Raw genomic sequence first — 18,602 nt, 5'->3', positions numbered from 1 at the left:
TTGGTGGCCGCCGCGGCGTGAATTATTTTAAATTAACGAGATTCTACTGTAAATTGAATGCAAACGTTCTACCCGCATTCCTCGACTGTCGCACACGCGTGGCGGCTCAGTGCGCATGTTTTGCATATGGGTGGGCCTTGAAAATTGTTGCTTGGTTATAGTGCGGTACCGCTTACAGTGCGTATATTTGCGACTCCGGCGGACTTACGTTATAAGCTGTCTACACTGTATTATTTTGGTGCTTTCACTGGATCTGCGCATCAAAGCAGTTTATAGGTGGAATCTCCTTGATGCGATCTTTACTGGAACTGGAAAATAAAGCATATCATCCAAAAATCGTATCATCCAACGTATTATCAACAGTGATTCCACTCCTGCGCCAACTGCACCAAAGTGCGCCAATTGGGATTTACTGCGCCATGCTGATACAATCGACGAAAATTGCGCCTAACTGCGCCAAACAGTCTCGAATTTGACGGCGTCTATTGCCAATTGCACCACCGGGGAATTAAAACGTTCAAACGCGACGATAGGGCGAGCCTTAGTTGCAACTTAAGCTGCAAACAGGAGACGAGAAAGCTGTAGCGCGTACGTCCCAATTAAGGTCACTGGAACCTGGAAAGTGCCGCAGCCCGTTTCTCCTCAGCCGCCGCGCCGCCGATTGGTCAGTTGCCGTCAGATGATCACTTTCCACTATAGATGGCGGATCTAAGCCGCGCCGCAGGAGATAAGCAGACAGACATCGCTTGCACATGCCGCGCGTACGAGTCATCAACGAGGTCAGATTTTGCATCTTGTATAATTTAGTGTATATGTATACTTTCGTAGACTTAAAACGAAAGGAAATGCCCAGGGTGCAGCACGTTCGGGGTGCAGCAACCGCCGGGAGTCCGGGAAAGACCTTTTCGCGATACCAGTTCAGTGGAAAGAGCGACAGCAAGCGCCGTGCTATCTCTGGCTGCACCGGATAAGGAGCGACAAGTTCACTCCCACTTGGTGAACTTGTTGATATCGCAAAGCTGAGAAGCTCCTTGCGGTAGTTCATCGAACTCCCTAAATGCCATAATGTGATGGAAAAGCTTCTTCGCGCATTTGCTTTGAAGACTGCGGTTTGCCTTGAGTAAACAAAGCGAGGGGATGCTCAGAAATATGCAGAACCGAGCAAAATGTGGCTCGAACGAGCGACGGAATACGGGCGGCTGTGTAAAAAATAACAAAGTGTAGTGAGGAAAACCACTGCAATAAAGATCGATCGACCTGTCAATGTTGAAATTAATTTAGATTTTCTCGTGTGTTGTTTAAAACAACACGAACATGACCTGGTTAATTCTGTTTTAGCATCCCTTTTCTTGTAGTGTAGTCAGGGACCGTTTATTTTCGTAGAAATAGATCTGTATGAAACATTTCGTGCGCGGTTAAATCAGTAGCCACGTTAGAAAGCGATAATATCCACGCGTATAAACGATTTTGTGGCAGCGCTTGATACCTAGTCATCCGAAAAAAAAAAATCTTGTGTGACACATGAGCATCGGGATCGCTTTGCATTTAGAACAGGTGGCGCACAGTTGAATGCTTCACTTTCCGAGTGCAGTAGCCGACAGATTTTGCGGACTTCGCGGGGACTGAAAAATCGAGCAGTCCGAAAAACCGAACAGTCCAAAAAACTCGCCCCCTCCCCCCCCCCCCCAAGAGAAAACAAATTATGAGGCTTAGGGTGGCTTAAGAAAAATGTCGCACTTTCGCCCAAAAGGCGGAGCATCGATTGCAATAGCCAATTAATAGACAGCGATATGAAGTAAGGATGTTAGTTTTATCGGCCGTATAAAGTTGTAAATATGCGCTCACTAACTAAATAAGCACGGTGTCACGCGCGCACATGTTACATGCACACATCTCGCTCGATGACTGCGGGCATATTGACCTTCGCGCGAAGCTGTCTATTCTCTCGCTTCAACGCGAACGTCGAAAAAAAAACAGAAAAAAAAAACAGCGCATACGAAGCTAGTGGCACTCGGCGCACGCCCTTTGTACCCATCGCTGATCGCGGGCGCACACTTCGGCCACATAGCAGATCGCTTTCAAGATACGGTGCCTGTGCGGCAGCTCTGTCGGCGGCCGCAAGAGCAAAATGCAACTCCCCACCGTCTCCGCCGCCTTCTCCCCGTGCCCCGCGAGCGAACGAAGTCCCGCGCACCTCCGGCCGCCTTCCTCTCACGCGTTTGGGAGAATAAATTGCGGTTTCTGGCTGACCCTCGCAAGCTTTCACCCGCACACAGCGTACGGACCGAAAAAAAAAAACAAGGCCAGCTTTTTAGAACGTTTTGTTGGCCAAGGAAGAGCGGGCATGGCCTCGGAGACGAGGGGATAGCGTGCGTCTACTGATCTTGAAGGCTATACAGGGGGGCACTGGAAGCCAAGCCAGCGGAAAATCAATCCAACATGGCGGCCTCCAAGATCGGGTAGCGTGGCTCGGAGCGAGCGATTTAGTTCGGAAAATCGAACATTGGCTCCTAGATTCATCCGAAAAATCGCTCGCGAAAATGCATTAGCTCTATGGGAATCCTGCCGGTACATCTATGAAGTCCGGAATATCCAACAAGTCCGAATTTTTGTAGTCCGAAAAATCCGTCGGCTACTGTACTTGTAATTTACATCGTATCTAGCTAAACGAAATGCGGTTTTGGTTGTAGATTTCACAGGGCCCACTGCGGCAGCCATCGTGCTGTTCTTCACTGTAGCAAGCCTAGCAAACCCGAGGAAGAGCTGCTCGTCTTTTCCGCGCAGTGTTGCCTGCGCTCGCTCCGGCGGTTGCGGTACTTTCAAAGTTCCAGGTTCCAGTGACTTTAGTAGTGCCACGCACGGCGCCGACGCAGCGTCTGCCTTGCAAGGCGGCTCAACGGCAAAGTGCGGTTTCTGCCGAGGCTCGCGGCTTCAAGGTTAATTGGAGATTCATCGGCGGACGTTATCTACTCCGGAAACGCAGCTAGTAGCTTGTTTGAAGCGCAGCATGACGTGGTTATAATAACTGCGTGCCGCCAATGTGTCCATGATTTCTGTTTCTGGATGTTACCGATGACATCTGGGAAAACTAGCAATATATGAAATGATATCAATTTGTGTCTGTGTGTGTCGCATGCACACAAGTGCATTTTGTTCTCCACGAGATCTGCAATAGATGGAAATGTTTACGAAGCTTCTCGTGAGAACATAAGAATTATTTAGGTAATTGAATGTAAATTGCAACTCGCTTTTCGAAATACTTCAGGATGTGAAAAATCAGCTGCTCCAAGCTGCTCCAAAATGCCAAATTGCCTGCTCCAAAGTGCTCCAAAATGAAATTTCTGATGCTCCAAAAATTGCTCCAAATCATAAGTCCGCAGTAGCATCACTGATTCAACCAAATTGTATAATCGTGAAAAGAAAGAAAAAAACTTATCATCCCAAAAAAACGTATTATGCAGAATCCTATCAGCGAGGTTCCAGCATGTTCGTCATGTAAAATTAGTGGCGAAGTGTTGCTTTTTCTATTTGTTTCTTCTCTCTTTCACTTAACTTTTGTGCCACAATCATTCACTCCCATCATGATCATTGGGATATTTTGGTCATTAGTGAGCCTGGGAAAGTATGTTGCGTTATAAGTATGTTGCGTATGTTGCGTTATGTAAAGGCGAGCAACAAGTCAAGGAGAAGTGCAAGATCACTTTCACAGTGTAAGATCACGATCACAGTGCAAGACATGATGTGCACGGTGCAACCGCAGACAAAGGATGAAAGGCACGATGGAGACTAGCGCTGACTTCCAACTGAACTTTACTTTTTTCTGACTTCCAAGTAAACTTAGGCCACAGTGTAAGGTCATGCTTTCACGAACTAAAATTAGTTGCAAGCTGGTGCTCTTTCTGTCCATTCCTTATTTCTTTCACTTACTTTTTGCACCACAAGCGTTGAGACAAATGTTAAGACTCAAATGTTAAGACTCAAATGTTAAGACTCAAGTGTTAAGACTCAAGTGCTAAGACTCAAGTGTTAAGACTCAAGTGTTAAGACTCAAATGTTAAGACTCAAATGTTAAGACTCAAATGTTAAGTCTCGCATGTTAAGTCTCGCATGTTAAGTCTCACGTGTTAAGTCTCACGTGTTAAGTCTCGCGTGTTAAGACTCGCGTGTTAAGACTCGCGTGTTAAGACTCGCGTGTTAAAGGGATACGGACATAAAAGTTGGCGGGTGGTTTTTTGAGTCGGAAGAAAAGTTCAACTGTTGAAAATGACGAATACAACAAGCTGCTTTCAAAACAAAGAACAAGAAACGCCTTTTTTTTGCGATTTTCTGTTGCACCTTGCTTCCAAGCGGCCGCCGGCAGAAGCTGAAATTTGACGTCATAACACCCACCCACCCGCCCGCGCGCACGGCCAAGGTCGGCCACACTCGTCGCAGCGTTTCCGGGGGCGTCGCTCCCTTGCAGCGTTTGTTTAACCTCTTTCGGCAATCTTCGCACGTGGGCTGTCGGAAACATTATCCCCGTTGGCGTCCCACGCATGTGGTGCATCTTACATGCGCCATCCCGCGGTTGTTGCTTGGTATTGACGCGTTCGTTGCGGCGGAAGGAAATGCCCAGACATTGCTGTTACAACAGCATCGTGGGTCGTGACACGCCATTGCACACACTTCCCAGAGACGAGAATGTGCATAAACTTATGATACCAGCCTGTCAGTCATCACGGCCAGCCTGGAAACCTCTAAAAAATGACTTCAATTGCGCGGACCACTTCATTGACGATGATTATGTGACCAGCCCGGCTGTGCTGAAAAGCCTCGGCATGCCGCTCAAAAGGCAATGCCTAAAGCCTGACGCTGTGCCATCGGTCTTCTCACGAAAACGCAAGGCAGAAACGATCAGCGGCGCGTTTGAAAAGAGGAGGCGGAGAGATGTCGGTACTGTTTTCGTTCACTTGCAGCCTTCTTGAGCAGTGTGAGGGCGAGGCTCGGGCTAGATGCCCGAGGCTGGGCACGAAGGCAGTGTTGTCTTTAAAAATGTTGGCAAAGCATAGTAAAACAATACAAGGCTAGAGCGCGCGAGCGCGACTCACAAGATTGGTCCTACATGGCAGCGGGGCAGACACACACACAGCTCTACTTCGCATCAGGATAAAAGCGGGGAAACTGGGGAGAACGCCAAACAGGTGCTGTCATCTGTCGGGTGGCTGGCAAAGTGGACGTGAGAATCTCGGAGGTACTGATACCTCGCAGCAGTTGCTCACACCGACGGCATAAACAGTCATCCACACAGTGCTGAAGTACCCTGCAGCTGCCTCGCCTGCGTGCGCTCTTGAAAAGCAAGTTTACAGAGGAAATAAATAATTGTTGCACAAGTGTCTGGTGCAGAGTGAAATCTTCGCGCTACGGTTCGCGAAAACCTGACCGGCACTTCCACGGCCGCCTGCTGTTCTTCGTCGCTAGACGCGTAAGGCTCGTAACCGTAAGCAGTAATATTTCTTGCCAAATTGGAATGGTCCTCGTCTTCAGACGTGTACTCATCGCTGGTAGAGGCACCAGAACTCGAATCCATGCTTGCGATGGCGGCGGCGGCGCGCTTCGAATGACCACGGCCGGCCGACTGACTATCAGACGAGGGTGTCGTGACGTCACGCCTTCCAACTTCCGCAGGTCGGGCGGCGAGGCGCATATTCACAAAAACGCCAAAAATAAAGCCATCGGCTCAAAAATGAGCTAAGTGACTACTGCTTTTCGGTGTAAACACACACTGAGGATTCATTTTCAGCATTTTTGTAAAATTTTCAGATTTTGTGTCCGTATCCCTTTAAGACTGAAGTGTTAAGACTGAAGTGTTGAGACTGAAGTGTTGAGACTGAAGTGTTGAGACTGGAGTGTTGAGACTGGAGTGTTGAGACTGGAGTGTTGAGACTGGAGTGTTGAGACTGGAGCGTTGAGACTGGAGCGTTGAGACTGGAGCGTTGAGACTGGAGTGTTGAGACTGGAGTGTTGAGACTGGAGTGTTGAGACTGGAGTGTTGAGACTGGAGCGTTGAGACTGGAGCGTTGAGACTGGAGCGTTGAGACTGGAGCGTTGAGACTGGAGCGTTGAGACTTGTCATGAGTAAGACGCCGGCGGCGCCACAAAAGAAGAAAAAGACGATGTGAGCGGAGCGTTCGGAACGGCACGAGCTCTCGAGGCGCGTGAGCCGAGCCGTAATCGAGGGATGAACGGCGCAGTCTGAGGATTATCGACGTGGTTCCGGGCCAGGAAGGTTGCATCGCCAGCACCGCACTGGCGACGGGAGACTTGGGGGTCTGGCCGAGTCCGTGACGTTGGCCGTCCAAGGCGTGGCCGTCGACCTCGGCAAGTTCGGGCGAGGCTCCTGGACGAGCTGCAGCTTCTCACGGCAGGACCAGGCACCCCAGAGAGGCTCCCCCTTCTGCGGCAGACCGGCACGGTTGATCCTCCTCGGGACGCCACGTCAGCACTCTTGAAGGAGTTGGGACGCGTCCCGACGCTAGGCCTAGGCAGGTAGGCCTAAGCTACGGCGACCGCCGTTGCGGACGAGCCGACGAGCTCATCACCGACGAAGCACCAGCGAGCTCCCTACTGGTAAAGAGACGACGCGCCGACAACAAGGCAAAAGCGACTATAGCATCAACGAGTACACCGACTGCTGGAGAAAAGGGACCGACGAGCTTCGAACTCGGACAGACGTGCAACGACGAACGCAGCAAGGTGACTCTTTGTTTGTAGCGTCTCTGAGATAAGACAGGGTTGCCTGACTGTGAAGAGTTAGCCGCCACGGACGCGCATAGGCGCCAAGTAGAATGTTTTGCACATTAGGCTTTGTATTTTAGTTTGTATTTTTATTAGTATTTCTTCTCGTAGTGTGCTTAGATGTGCTTGATTTTTAGTTTGAGTTTTGAGTGTGCGTGTCATTAAAAAATCTGTTTGCTGTGTCGCCATCCGTCTTCCTTCTCCATCTCGTCTAACACCCGCACGCCTCCGAGATCAGTGACAAAAAACACATCACAATTGGCGAGCTTGCCAGGATCCGTTCCCGGATTCTATCCAGCCCAGTCACCGATACTCGGCAGTAGCAAAGATGGAGTGGGAGCGTTTGGCGGCAATAGCAAAGGATTTGAATATGTCCAAGGATGAGGCGATGACATTCTTCGAGTACACTCGACAAGAGAAAGAGAAGGAGCATGAACGAGCACGCGTAGAGCGTGAACAACAGCACAAAATCGAGAAAGAAATTCTAGAACTCAAGATAAGACTAGCGGAGATGGGCGCGGGTTCTCGCGAAGGCACAAGTTCACCCGGATCGGCGTCATCCGACTCAGCTGCTTCCAGACCAAAGAGAATTTGCCCTAGAAAATTAATGGCTCCTTTTGACGAGCGAAGAGACGACTTGGATGCGTATTTGCATCGGTTCGAGAGAATAGCCATTGGGCAAGGCTGGGAGAAGAGCGAGTGGGCTAACGCCTTAAGCCTATGTTTGGTGGGTGAAGCGTTGAGTGTATATGGGCGTATGTCAGCCGAAGAATCACTAGACTACGACAAGGTGAAAAATACTTTATTACAGAGATTCAGGTTGACGGCAGAAGGGTTTCGAGAGAAGTTTCGCTCATGCAAGCCAGAAGACTCGGAGACAGGCAAACAGTTTGCGTGCCGACTAACTAACTACTTTGAAAGGTGGATAGAGCTTTCAGAGACTGACAAAACGTATGAAGCAGTTCGTGACAAAGTCGTAGGTGAACAATTTCTGGCCAGGTGCAGTAACAGTCTGGCAATATTTCTCAAGGAAAGAAAGTTGCAAACAGTAAAGCAGATGGCCGAACAAGCCGAGCAGTTCGTAGAAGCACAAGGGTTGAAGAATTTGGGAAAGAGTGATAAAGATACGCACGCAGCAGCGGTAGAAGAGGTGAAGAATCAAGGACAAATGAACAGACCAAGGGGACCGCAGAGGTGTTTCCTATGTAATCGGCTGGGTCATGTAGCGATGAACTGTCGGGTGAGAGATAATCGTCACGAAGCACCGGTAGTTTGCCAGTTGTGCCAAAAGAAAGGTCACAGAGCAGATGAATGCAGGACTAGTTACATGGATCAGACTGCATGCATTATGAGCACAAGAGAGGATGGACAGGGAGGACAGAACATGCCTGTAGTGGAAGGCGAGGTAGAAGGGCACAAGGTTACAGTGCTGAGAGACACAGGAGCAAATACAATTTTAGTGAGGAAAAGTTTAGTGCCGCATGAAAGCATGACCGGATACTTTAAACCAGTGATCTTGGTAGACAAGTCAGTCAAGTATCTGCCAGAGGCACAGATCCAAATATCGACACCCTTCTATACAGGACTAGTCACAGCTAGATGTGTAGACGATCCCCTCTATGACTTGATTGTGGGAAATGTACCGGGAGCGAGGAAAGCAGATGACCCCGACCCAAATTGGAAGAGGACCGAGAAGGACGTAGAAGAGAAGGAACGCTCAGAAGCGCGAAAGGTGGAAATGCAAGACACAGACGTAGCCGCTGTAGTACAAACACGAGCAAGTAGCAAGGGCATCAAACCTTTGCCAGCATTGCAGGTTACGGCCGTGAAGGGGTTAAATATAACGGTAGCAGAATTTAGAGAAATGCAGAACAAGGATGAGTCGATAAGAAAGTGTGAACAGAAGATAGGGGAACGGGTACAAAGGAAAAGGAGTCGGACAGTAGCGGAGTTTATAAAGAAGAACAATTTATTGTACCGGAGATGTATATTCAGTTCAGGTAGGGAAGTATTACAGTTGATGGTCCCGAAGAGACTGAGGAATAAAGTATTGAAGTTAGCGCATGATAGTGTAACGGCAGGTCACCAGGGAATCAAGGACACGTTACAAAAAATAACAGAAGAGTTCTTTTGGCTGGGAGTGCAGAGTGACGTGAAACGATATGTAAAAGCATGTGACGTATGCCAAAAGACGATGGCTAAGGGGAAAAACGAGGAGAAGACTGGTGTTTGTTTGGCGATTGCTGATGACAAGGACATAGCGTTCACGATAGAGCCAACGAAGTGTGAAATAGGCTACAAGACTAGGGAATTTGTGGGGCACAAGTTGGGAACGGGACGAGTCGAGCCCAAGGAGGATACACGAGATAAGATACAAACAGTGGGCAGGCCCCAGGCAGAGAAACAAGGTCGAGGAAGGATTTTCAGACCTACCCGAGCAAATAGAAGTTGGGCGGAGCGAGATGCAGTGTTTAACAGAGGAGCCCGCGCATATAAAGCTAAGCCGACGTATAACAGATATAATGAGAGGGAGCCTTACTTTCCACATAGAGTATATTAAGGGACGACAGAACGTGGGGGCAGATTACATGAGTAGGGCGATGGATTGACTAAGCAGTGAGAACATAACGCGTACAAAACAAATGTACATATTTGAAGTGGTGCGAACAATGAACTCATGAGTGTTGTGAACAATGCAAACGGTGAAATGTGCGCGACAGTGCAGTGAAGTGCGGTGATAATCGGTAAGCGCCGACGAAGCACAAAAAGGCACCCAAGTCACAAGAGTCAAGTTCGCCACCAAGAAAGAAGACGGACAGAAAGCAGTTTTTTCAGAAAAAACTCTTAAAAAGGGGAGCCATGTCATGAGTAAGACGCCGGCGGCGCCACAAAAGAAGAAAAAGACGATGTGAGCGGAGCGTTCGGAACGGCACGAGCTCTCGAGGCGCGTGAGCCGAGCCGTAATCGAGGGATGAACGGCGCAGTCTGAGGATTATCGACGTGGTTCCGGGCCAGGAAGGTTGCATCGCCAGCACCGCACTGGCGACGGGAGACTTGGGGGTCTGGCCGAGTCCGTGACGTTGGCCGTCCAAGGCGTGGCCGTCGACCTCGGCAAGTTCGGGCGAGGCTCCTGGACGAGCTGCAGCTTCTCACGGCAGGACCAGGCACCCCAGAGAGGCTCCCCCTTCTGCGGCAGACCGGCACGGTTGATCCTCCTCGGGACGCCACGTCAGCACTCTTGAAGGAGTTGGGACGCGTCCCGACGCTAGGCCTAGGCAGGTAGGCCTAAGCTACGGCGACCGCCGTTGCGGACGAGCCGACGAGCTCATCACCGACGAAGCACCAGCGAGCTCCCTACTGGTAAAGAGACGACGCGCCGACAACAAGGCAAAAGCGACTATAGCATCAACGAGTACACCGACTGCTGGAGAAAAGGGACCGACGAGCTTCGAACTCGGACAGACGTGCAACGACGAACGCAGCAAGGTGACTCTTTGTTTGTAGCGTCTCTGAGATAAGACAGGGTTGCCTGACTGTGAAGAGTTAGCCGCCACGGACGCGCATAGGCGCCAAGTAGAATGTGTTGCACATTAGGCTTCGTATTTTAGTTTGTATTTTTATTAGTATTTCTTCTCGTAGTGTGCTTAGATGTGCTTGATTTTTAGTTTGAGTTTTGAGTGTGCGTGTCATTAAAAAATCTGTTTGCTGTGTCGCCATCCGTCTTCCTTCTCCATCTCGTCTAACACCCGCACGCCTCCGAGATCGGTGACAACAAAACACATCACAAGACTGGAGTGTTGAGACTGGAGTGTTGAGACTGGAGCGTTGAGACTGGAGCGTTGAGACTGGAGCGTTGAGACTGGAGCGTTGAGACTGGAGCGTTGAGACTGGAGCGGCGTTGAGACTGGAGCGGCGTTGAGACTGGAGCGGCGTTGAGACTGGAGCGGCGTTGAGACTGGAGCGGCGTTGAGACTGGAGCGGCGTTGAGACTGGAGCGGCGTTGAGACTGGAGCGGCGTTGAGACTGGAGCGTTGAGACTGGAGCGTTGAGGCTGGAGCGTTGGGACTCGGCTGTTGGGACTCAAGTGTTGAGATCTAGTCCTAGTAGTCAGTGTACTCGGATGGGGGGGGGGCTGGCTGATGCAATGCTTATGACACCAACACGTGCCACTCAGAGGATCCAGTTAATTTCTTCCTCTTGACACAAGCACTGGCCCACTCGGCAGACCAGATAGCCTTGGCGGCTTTTGTGCAACCTTTCGGAGGCTGCACATCATTTGATGATCATTCCGAGGCCTCTTCGCTGTTGTTGCTTTCCTTATCTTTTGTTCTTTCCCTCAGGCGGGTATGCTGCTGCATGAAAACCTGGCCTCACCAGAGAAGATGAACTTCTTCATAAGGTATATGCCTTGGCATGCAGACCACTTAGTCAGTGTCAGTCTCTTGGTCACATGCATGTAAGTTACATGTACAGTTGAATCCACTTATAACGATCCCAGATATAACGACATATCAGCCATAACGACCACATTTCAGTGCTCTTACTATTACCGACCCTCCCTATGGAAACTGCTTCCAGATATAACGAACATTTTTTTAAACGCTGTACAGCTACAATGAACGTTTGAAACCCGGTCATGGTAAAAAGGACACACACGAAGTGTGAAAGCATGTAAGTGTAACGAAACTGGGCGCACGGCAGCGCGCACCCCACTTCAGTCCAACCGCGACATTGATACGCCTTCGAGATAAGCGAGTAACTGCATTGCACGGATTTCGGAAGCCGCGAAGCAGTTCATGTGTTCTCAAAGCACACCTCCAGGGTGGAGGCGTGCTGCGTACAGCTTAAACAGCATGGCGCGGGGTGTGGGCTAGTACGATGTCGGATGCCACAACGGGCGTCACTCTCGTTTTTGTGCAATTGTCTTTGCGGCACCATGTGCTAAGACTGTTTCAACGATTTGGAATGACCATGTATGTCTTTTCACTTTGGGAACAACGGCCGCTCAAGCGTTCCTGTCGACGCAGCCCGAGTCGGCGAGAACGCTGCACCACATGCTGCCGCCATACAATGTTGCAAAGGGCACTCTTACAGTCTAGTCAGGTTTAGCTATTCATGCATTGGATATCGATAGTTTTCTCTTAGTTATTGCTCTGTCAGCTGGGATGTTTTAATGCGGGGAACATACCGTATTTACTCTAATCTAGGCCGACTCCGATTCTAAGCCGACCCCCCAAAGTCCGAAGCCAGAAAAAAAAAAAAAACTTCAATGTAGGCCGAACAAAAAAGCGAGGACACGGTTCACAAAATGAAAACGGCATTTATTGAATATGAACGTGCCGAGCTCATTCTACGTCATCATCGCTGCTTAGCCTTGTTTCTATCTTCCTTATCAAGCGCATTAGAGATGCTGCACTTTTTGAAGGAGTGCACTATCAAAGTTCCTGGGTAAAGTCATCCTCCTTGCAGTGCAAGCAGAAAGCATATTCCGTTGCCTCCTCCAATGGGAGACATTTTTCTCATCGATGCTGAAGTCCTGCCTGGCTTGAACGTTAGATGATGCCTCTGCGGCTAGCACAACTGTTCGTTAGAAAGCGGCACTATAGTGGCATCGCCTGTTTGGTGCCATTACGATAACGCCACGCCACACACCGATGCTACACCATACCGATACTACTGATACGGCACAGGTCAAAATGGCAATGTTGCTCGTGTACTTCAGTTTGCTACTGGCGCGGCTAGTAGTGCCTGTGATACTGACTTTTCTAGATGGTGATAACTATGCATCATATTTATCAGTTTGAGCTAAAAGCTGGCGCGTTTTTCAATATCGTCGAATCTAAGTATATGATTATTTGAAAAAAAAACTGTCGGCCTAGATTCTAATAAATACGGTATTTTTTAAAAATGTGTCGATGATGTATCGGTTCAGTATTGAATGTTGAGTAAAAGCCATTCGAATTTTTGTTTTTTGTGTTTACCAGAAATAAAAAATTGCAATTAACAATGATGTTTGACTCTAGAAGTTTGCTCCAAAACAGACTTGCACTGCTCCAAGAAAACATTATTCCAGCTCCCTGAGCTGCTCTAAAAGGCTTAAGCCCGCTTTCACCCCTGATGCAGTCATGTCCCGCTGGTAGTAAAATAGATCACAAGCTCCCGAATAAAAAATGGCGGCTGCACTTGCAGTTTCGAAGTGACAGGGGATCAGAACCGGGCACCGTTTTGAAAGGGCTACATGACGCCGCATTTCGTTCTTTAGACAGATGTTTCTAACGGAACTTTGCAGCTAGGTGTAGGAATGCACCGGAAACAAAAATGACTCTGAAAATCTGGTTTTTGGACCAAAGGGCTCTCAAATTGTAACTGCTGACGGCAGCTTCACTGCTGTTAATTTTGGATCATTTTTAAGGGCGAGTTCTTATATAATGAACTACTGATATAACACCCACTTTCCACGGAACTATCCAGTTCGTTATAAACAGGTTTGACTGTAGTGTGTATGAGTCTCTCACATGATCTATGTGTTGTGGAGGCAGCTCATTATTACATAGAGAGGCCTACCTACCTAACTGAGGATTACTGGCCCGGCACCTCAGGATTCCTTGAAAAAGGTGCCAAAGACAAGAGTTTGGTCAAGATAAAGTGATAGGTCAGTGAGGCAAGGTGTCATAAATGTCACTTCTAGCTAGGACAGAGCTTGTACACGAGAGAAAAGAGTAAATGTACAGTCGAGAGCAAAAGTTTCGGGACCAGAGGTACCGCAAAAAAATTTTTCTTCGCAGCCTAGGAATAAAGGCTGAAGTCAAGTGGTACTGTCTACGTGGGGCTGCTCGAGTAATGTCTTGCATTAACACAATTTCACGTTGCACGGCTGTGCAAGAAGAAATGAATTTTTTTGCTTATGCCGTCATCTCTAAACTTTTGCTCATGACTGTACAATAGGTGTGGTACGGGCCCCATGAAAATGCTGTACTGGCTCTCATGCCATGACAATACAATAAGTAAAACTGATGGTTGGGTAAGTTGGTAAGGGTTCATTTCTTTTAAACAGCGCCACAGAAAAGCGTGAACACGAAATGACACTACAACCAAGCTTTCGTAGTGTCATTCCGTGGTCATGTTTTTCTGTGGCGCTGTTGAACACATGTGTTCATAACTGGTAAAAGCGTATCCTGCCACTGAGCTCTGCCTTCTTTACTGTTCTCGCACAACTCCCTCTGGTGGCAGGCACTCACGATGCCTCCTGGTGGCCGACAAGAAGGAGCTGGCTTTGGAGTACATTGTGTACTGCCTGAAGTGGATGAACTTTGCACACCTGCGCACATTCTTCCAGGTAAGGGGGGAAATTTTCTGCTGTCAAGCCCTGGTTTCAGTATGCAGATTGCAGTGTAACTAACGGTATTGGTAAAGACAAGGATGACCTGCCGCAGTAGCCGTGGCATTGCGGATGTGGAGTTGCACTGCAGAGCTTGAGGTTGCGGGTCCAAATCCTGGCCACAGTGGCCGCATTTCGAAGGGCGGTGAAATGGAAAAAGTGCTCACGTACCAAGATTTAGGTGAACGTGAAAGAATCCAAGGTGGTCCAAATTTTGCTGCGTAAAAATGCAGAATTTAATGAACCATTCAAAATTAAAGATGAGGATTAAAGCGAGCAGCGAAGCATGAGTGCTACCATAGCTTTACTTGTGTTGCTGTTAGTAGCATGATTCCGTACCAGCATGCTCCCAGCTTCCTCTTTTGTACATGGCAGCAGCAGTGACCTACTTTCAAAGTTCTGGATTTTCAATGGCAACAGAAATCGTAGCAACTGATAAATATTGGCTGGCCACGCATCATTTGCAACCACACCTAAACAGACGGACAAAACAGACCCTTTGATCATCATCATCAACAATGGGTCGTTGAGAGATTGAAGCGGTGCTTTAAAGGTTGAAGAGCAGCCATAAATATATGCCAAAATGTAGTGTTTTTAATGTAGGTTTTTAATGTTTGCTTAGTTTATTACATTGCAAGGCTTTTTTTCTTCTAGATTAGATTAGGTAGGAACTAAACATTTCTGAGCCATTTTAAACCTCGGAACGAAAATTTTTGAAAAATTATACGTATTTTCTTATCCAGACATCCTAGCAGCAGCACCACTGGCTGTCGGTAAGAAATGTTTAACCCTTTGCGGTCCGTTGTCGGGCACCGCCCGCCAAGGGTGTTCGGGGGTTAAATTTCGCGGTTTTCTCACTGCGATTCGTGCGCATTCTTTGCATACATGGGGCACCATTTCTTGAGGAATAAATAAACTTTGTTTGTTGAAGTTTACTTCTTTTTGTGCTAGGGTGCAGCACAACGCTCAGTACGGCTTCTGGATACCAGAGCGTTCCCACTTGCGCACGGAACCACACGTTCGCGCAGTTCGCTGAGAAGCATGACTACTTTTCACCGCGTGCGTTTTACGGTGGTGCATTTTGTGAAACCTTCTGGAGGTTTCCATTGTCAATAGCTTTATTTTGAGGCGCACACAGCTGCAGAATCGTAGTGATAAAGAACAGCGACACCTGCAGTACCGCCGCAACCTCATCCAACAGCTGGTGGGTGACGTGAGGGCTAGAGCCAAAAAGCGAGGCCCGTCTGCGCAGAAGGAGTGCGAGGAAAGGCTAGATGGGAGGAGCAATTTCATCTACAAGCTCCCAGGTCGAAGCAGCAAGGACTGTGCTATTTGTAGTGATCGAAAAACAAACGGAGGCAGGAGGGAAACTGTGTTTTTCTGCAAAATCTGCAGTAACAACCCTAGCCTGCACGCAGGAGAATGCTTCGAGCGGTATCACACACTGCTCAAGTATCGGTAGAGGAGTTGCCTGCAGAATGCAAGAGAAAAAATAAATATCCTGTGAGTTTTTCTTCCACAGTTTGTGGTTTTCTTCGCAGCGCCACAAACTGGCAAAATACTTTCGGACCGGAATAGCCGGAAAGTGGGTAAAAGTTTCGGACCGCAAAGGGTTAATGATGGTCAAAATTTTATACACCCTACAGCAGTGGTTCTCAAACGGGGGTCTGTGAAACCCACGTCCATAAAATAGGGGTGTGCGAATATTCAAAAGTTCAAATTATCGAATATTATATTTTTAATATTGAATCACAAAAGTTGTGATTATTATCGAATATTACCGTATTTTCGAGATTCTAAGCACTCCCCTCTATTTTCGCGAAAAAATTGAGAAAAAAGTTTGCATGCGAATCTAAGCACCCCCCTATTTGTTAAGAAGAGCGTGTAGCCAAGGCCGCCAAGCGCGCTTGCACACTCTCTTCGAGTCGAGTCGTCGGAGTCCCGAGGTGGCACGGCGTCCGCGGCGCGATCTCGCCGGACTGCAGAGGCGCGCGGACTCGTGACGCCCACGAGCCATGCAGGACTCGTGATGCTCGTTAATTCACACCTCATTAATTGAATTTCAAATATTTTGAACTAAGTGGCACTGTCTGGCCATGCTCCATTGAGCCCCATGTGTTGAAAAGCTTGTTAATTCGAGTGCTAATCCGGTCCGCCACAAATAACTTGAACTGCGCGCTGCCGTAGCCAGCTCGCAGTCTCTGTCGTGGTTAAGCAAAAAAGATGGCGCAACATACCTCTGCTGTCTGTGTAAATGTATCTGCAGCCACTCAGTGCGCTGTGAAGTGATATTTTTGAGCCCACAATGTAAATCCAAGCTAGTCTTGTGTCTGGTTGCACAAAGCTACGAGAAGAGATCGTTGGGTGCCTGCAAACGGCGTTCGGAACGAGGGGTCACCGTATGGTCTTTGGCCAATATGGTGGCCGTGAACAACGGTCATCCTGAGCACTCGTTTTCATTGGTGAGTCAGTTTGTCGGTTTTCTGAGGGTTGTGTGACCGCTGTGAATAGATCTGCGTTGATTCAGTAACTGTAACTTTAGATGCCGACAGCGCAGCTCCGATTAGGCCTAATGGTCTAGACGGTGTTGCCGTGGTGAAAATTCGCCGCTGGCTGATGTGATAGACGGGCTGCAAACCATCGCGGCAAGCTTGTTGCTGACATGTTGCTACGGGTGGCACATCAGTGATCGGTTGCAAAATCACGCGTACGGATTAGGTTGACGGCTGTTGAAGTGGCTTTTGGATCTGCAGTCGACGAGCTGGCATCTACCACGAGCACGCGTGCCAAGTTTGTGTGTGCTTGCGCATGTGGGTAAAGAGCTCCAAACTGTGTGAATCTGCATGCATGAACACTGAACTCGCGTACAGTGCAGTCCACTTATAACGATATCGAGAAAAACGAGAAATCCGATCGTTATAACCGATCATCGCTATATCTGGAATGCAAAAAAAAAAATGCCGAATATACCTTCGCGGTCCCGAAACTGCCACTTTCGATAAAAAAATCGACGTCGTAGAAAGTAGGCCATGAAAAATAAAACTTTTATTTATACCTCTAAATAGTGTCTCAATCGTTAGGCACGCTTAAATAGAAATCTGCACTTGCTTTCGCGAAAGTTTTGGATTCACAACTGCCGTGTGCATCGCGTCCATCTGCTGCGCGAACACTGGCGGCTATAATTTAGCATGCGTGAATTCAATGAGCGACTGTCATATGTAAGAGGCCGCCTGTGGCGCGAAAGACAAGAGGTAGATATGAACGGAGCGTTCCGAGCGCGCGAGGCGCGTGAACCGAGCTGTGATCGAGGGAGAAACAGCACAGTTTGGGCATTATCGACGTGGCTCCGGGCCAGGAAGGTCGCATCGCCAGCTCCGCTCTGGCGACGGGAGACTTGGGGGTCTGGCCGAGTCCGTGACATTGGCCGTCCAAGGTGTGGCCGTCGACCTCGGCAAGTTCGAGTGAGGCTCCTGGACTGGCTGCAGCCTCTCACGGCAGGACCGGGCACCCTAGAGAGTATCCCTCTTCCACGGCAGACCGGCACGTTCGATGATCCCCGGAACGACACGTCGGCACTCGGGAAAGGAGCTGGACGGAAGCGGTGGCCGAGCACGTCGCTAGGCCTAACCCGTCAAGCCTTCCTGCCATGTCAGCAACAGCGACCGGGTTATACTAAAGTCCCTATATAAGAAAAGTACCGCCATCCTTTGATAAACGCCGCTTCTCTCTCTCCTGTATCTCCGAATGGACAATGATAGCGCGCGCTTTTCACTTCTTTATATTTTCTTTTTTTCCGCCTCAGAGCCATGTTGAAAGTCCTCTGCGCAGTCGGTGGCGGCAGCGCGCGCCCGGCCTGAAAGCTTCAACGTGGACTTTCTAGGTGCGCCACCGTCGACTTGGCTTTCGCAAGCAAAAAGTAAAGAAAAAAGCAAGCGTTTTAAGAGACGAGGCGGCGGAGGAAAGAGTAGATCGCGGTACTTTTCTTATATAGGGACTTTAGGTTATACAGGCTTCGGAGGCGAACAAGTTGAAGGACCGACTGCACGGCAGCAACGACTATGCAACAGTCGGCGAAGGCAACGACTTTAAGAAAGGTCCAACGAGATCCCCGCCGGGAGAATACGAGCAACGAGGACGAACTGCGTAAGGACGATCCATTCTCGTAGTAGGCCAGAGTTGCCAGACGTTTGTGGTCGCCCAGAATCAGTGTGGTCTGAATTAAGGACACGTTTCGTGATTATTGAGGGTTAGGTTGTACATGTGTTAGTATTTTTCCTGCAGCGTGTTTTAGTGTGCTTGAGTTTATGGTTATGAATTTATTAGGTTGTACATTTTCCAGTATTTATTTGTTTAGTGTAGTTTGAGTTTTTAGTTTGAGGTTTTTGGGTTTTGTGTGAGATTAAAATCTGCTTGCTGTGTTGCCATGCGTTTCCCAATCTCATCTCTTTTA

General features: G+C 48.7%; 1 protein-coding gene across 1 annotated transcript in view; it reads left to right on the top strand.

Annotated features, from left to right (window-relative positions):
• The window catches only part of LOC119463589 (uncharacterized), a 76,447-nt gene that overhangs the window by 25,527 nt on the left and 32,318 nt on the right, over positions 1–18,602 (top strand). Inside the window, exon 5 of the mRNA XM_037724418.2 lies at positions 14,005–14,110. Within this exon, the coding sequence (XP_037580346.1) occupies positions 14,005–14,110 (106 nt within the window). The remainder of the gene's footprint in view (positions 1–14,004; positions 14,111–18,602) is intronic.

The sequence above is a fragment of the Dermacentor silvarum genome, chromosome 9 (genome assembly GCF_013339745.2).
Source record: "Dermacentor silvarum isolate Dsil-2018 chromosome 9, BIME_Dsil_1.4, whole genome shotgun sequence".
Lineage (NCBI taxonomy): Eukaryota > Metazoa > Arthropoda > Arachnida > Ixodida > Ixodidae > Dermacentor > Dermacentor silvarum.
This window is presented reverse-complemented; position numbering and strand designations above follow the sequence as displayed.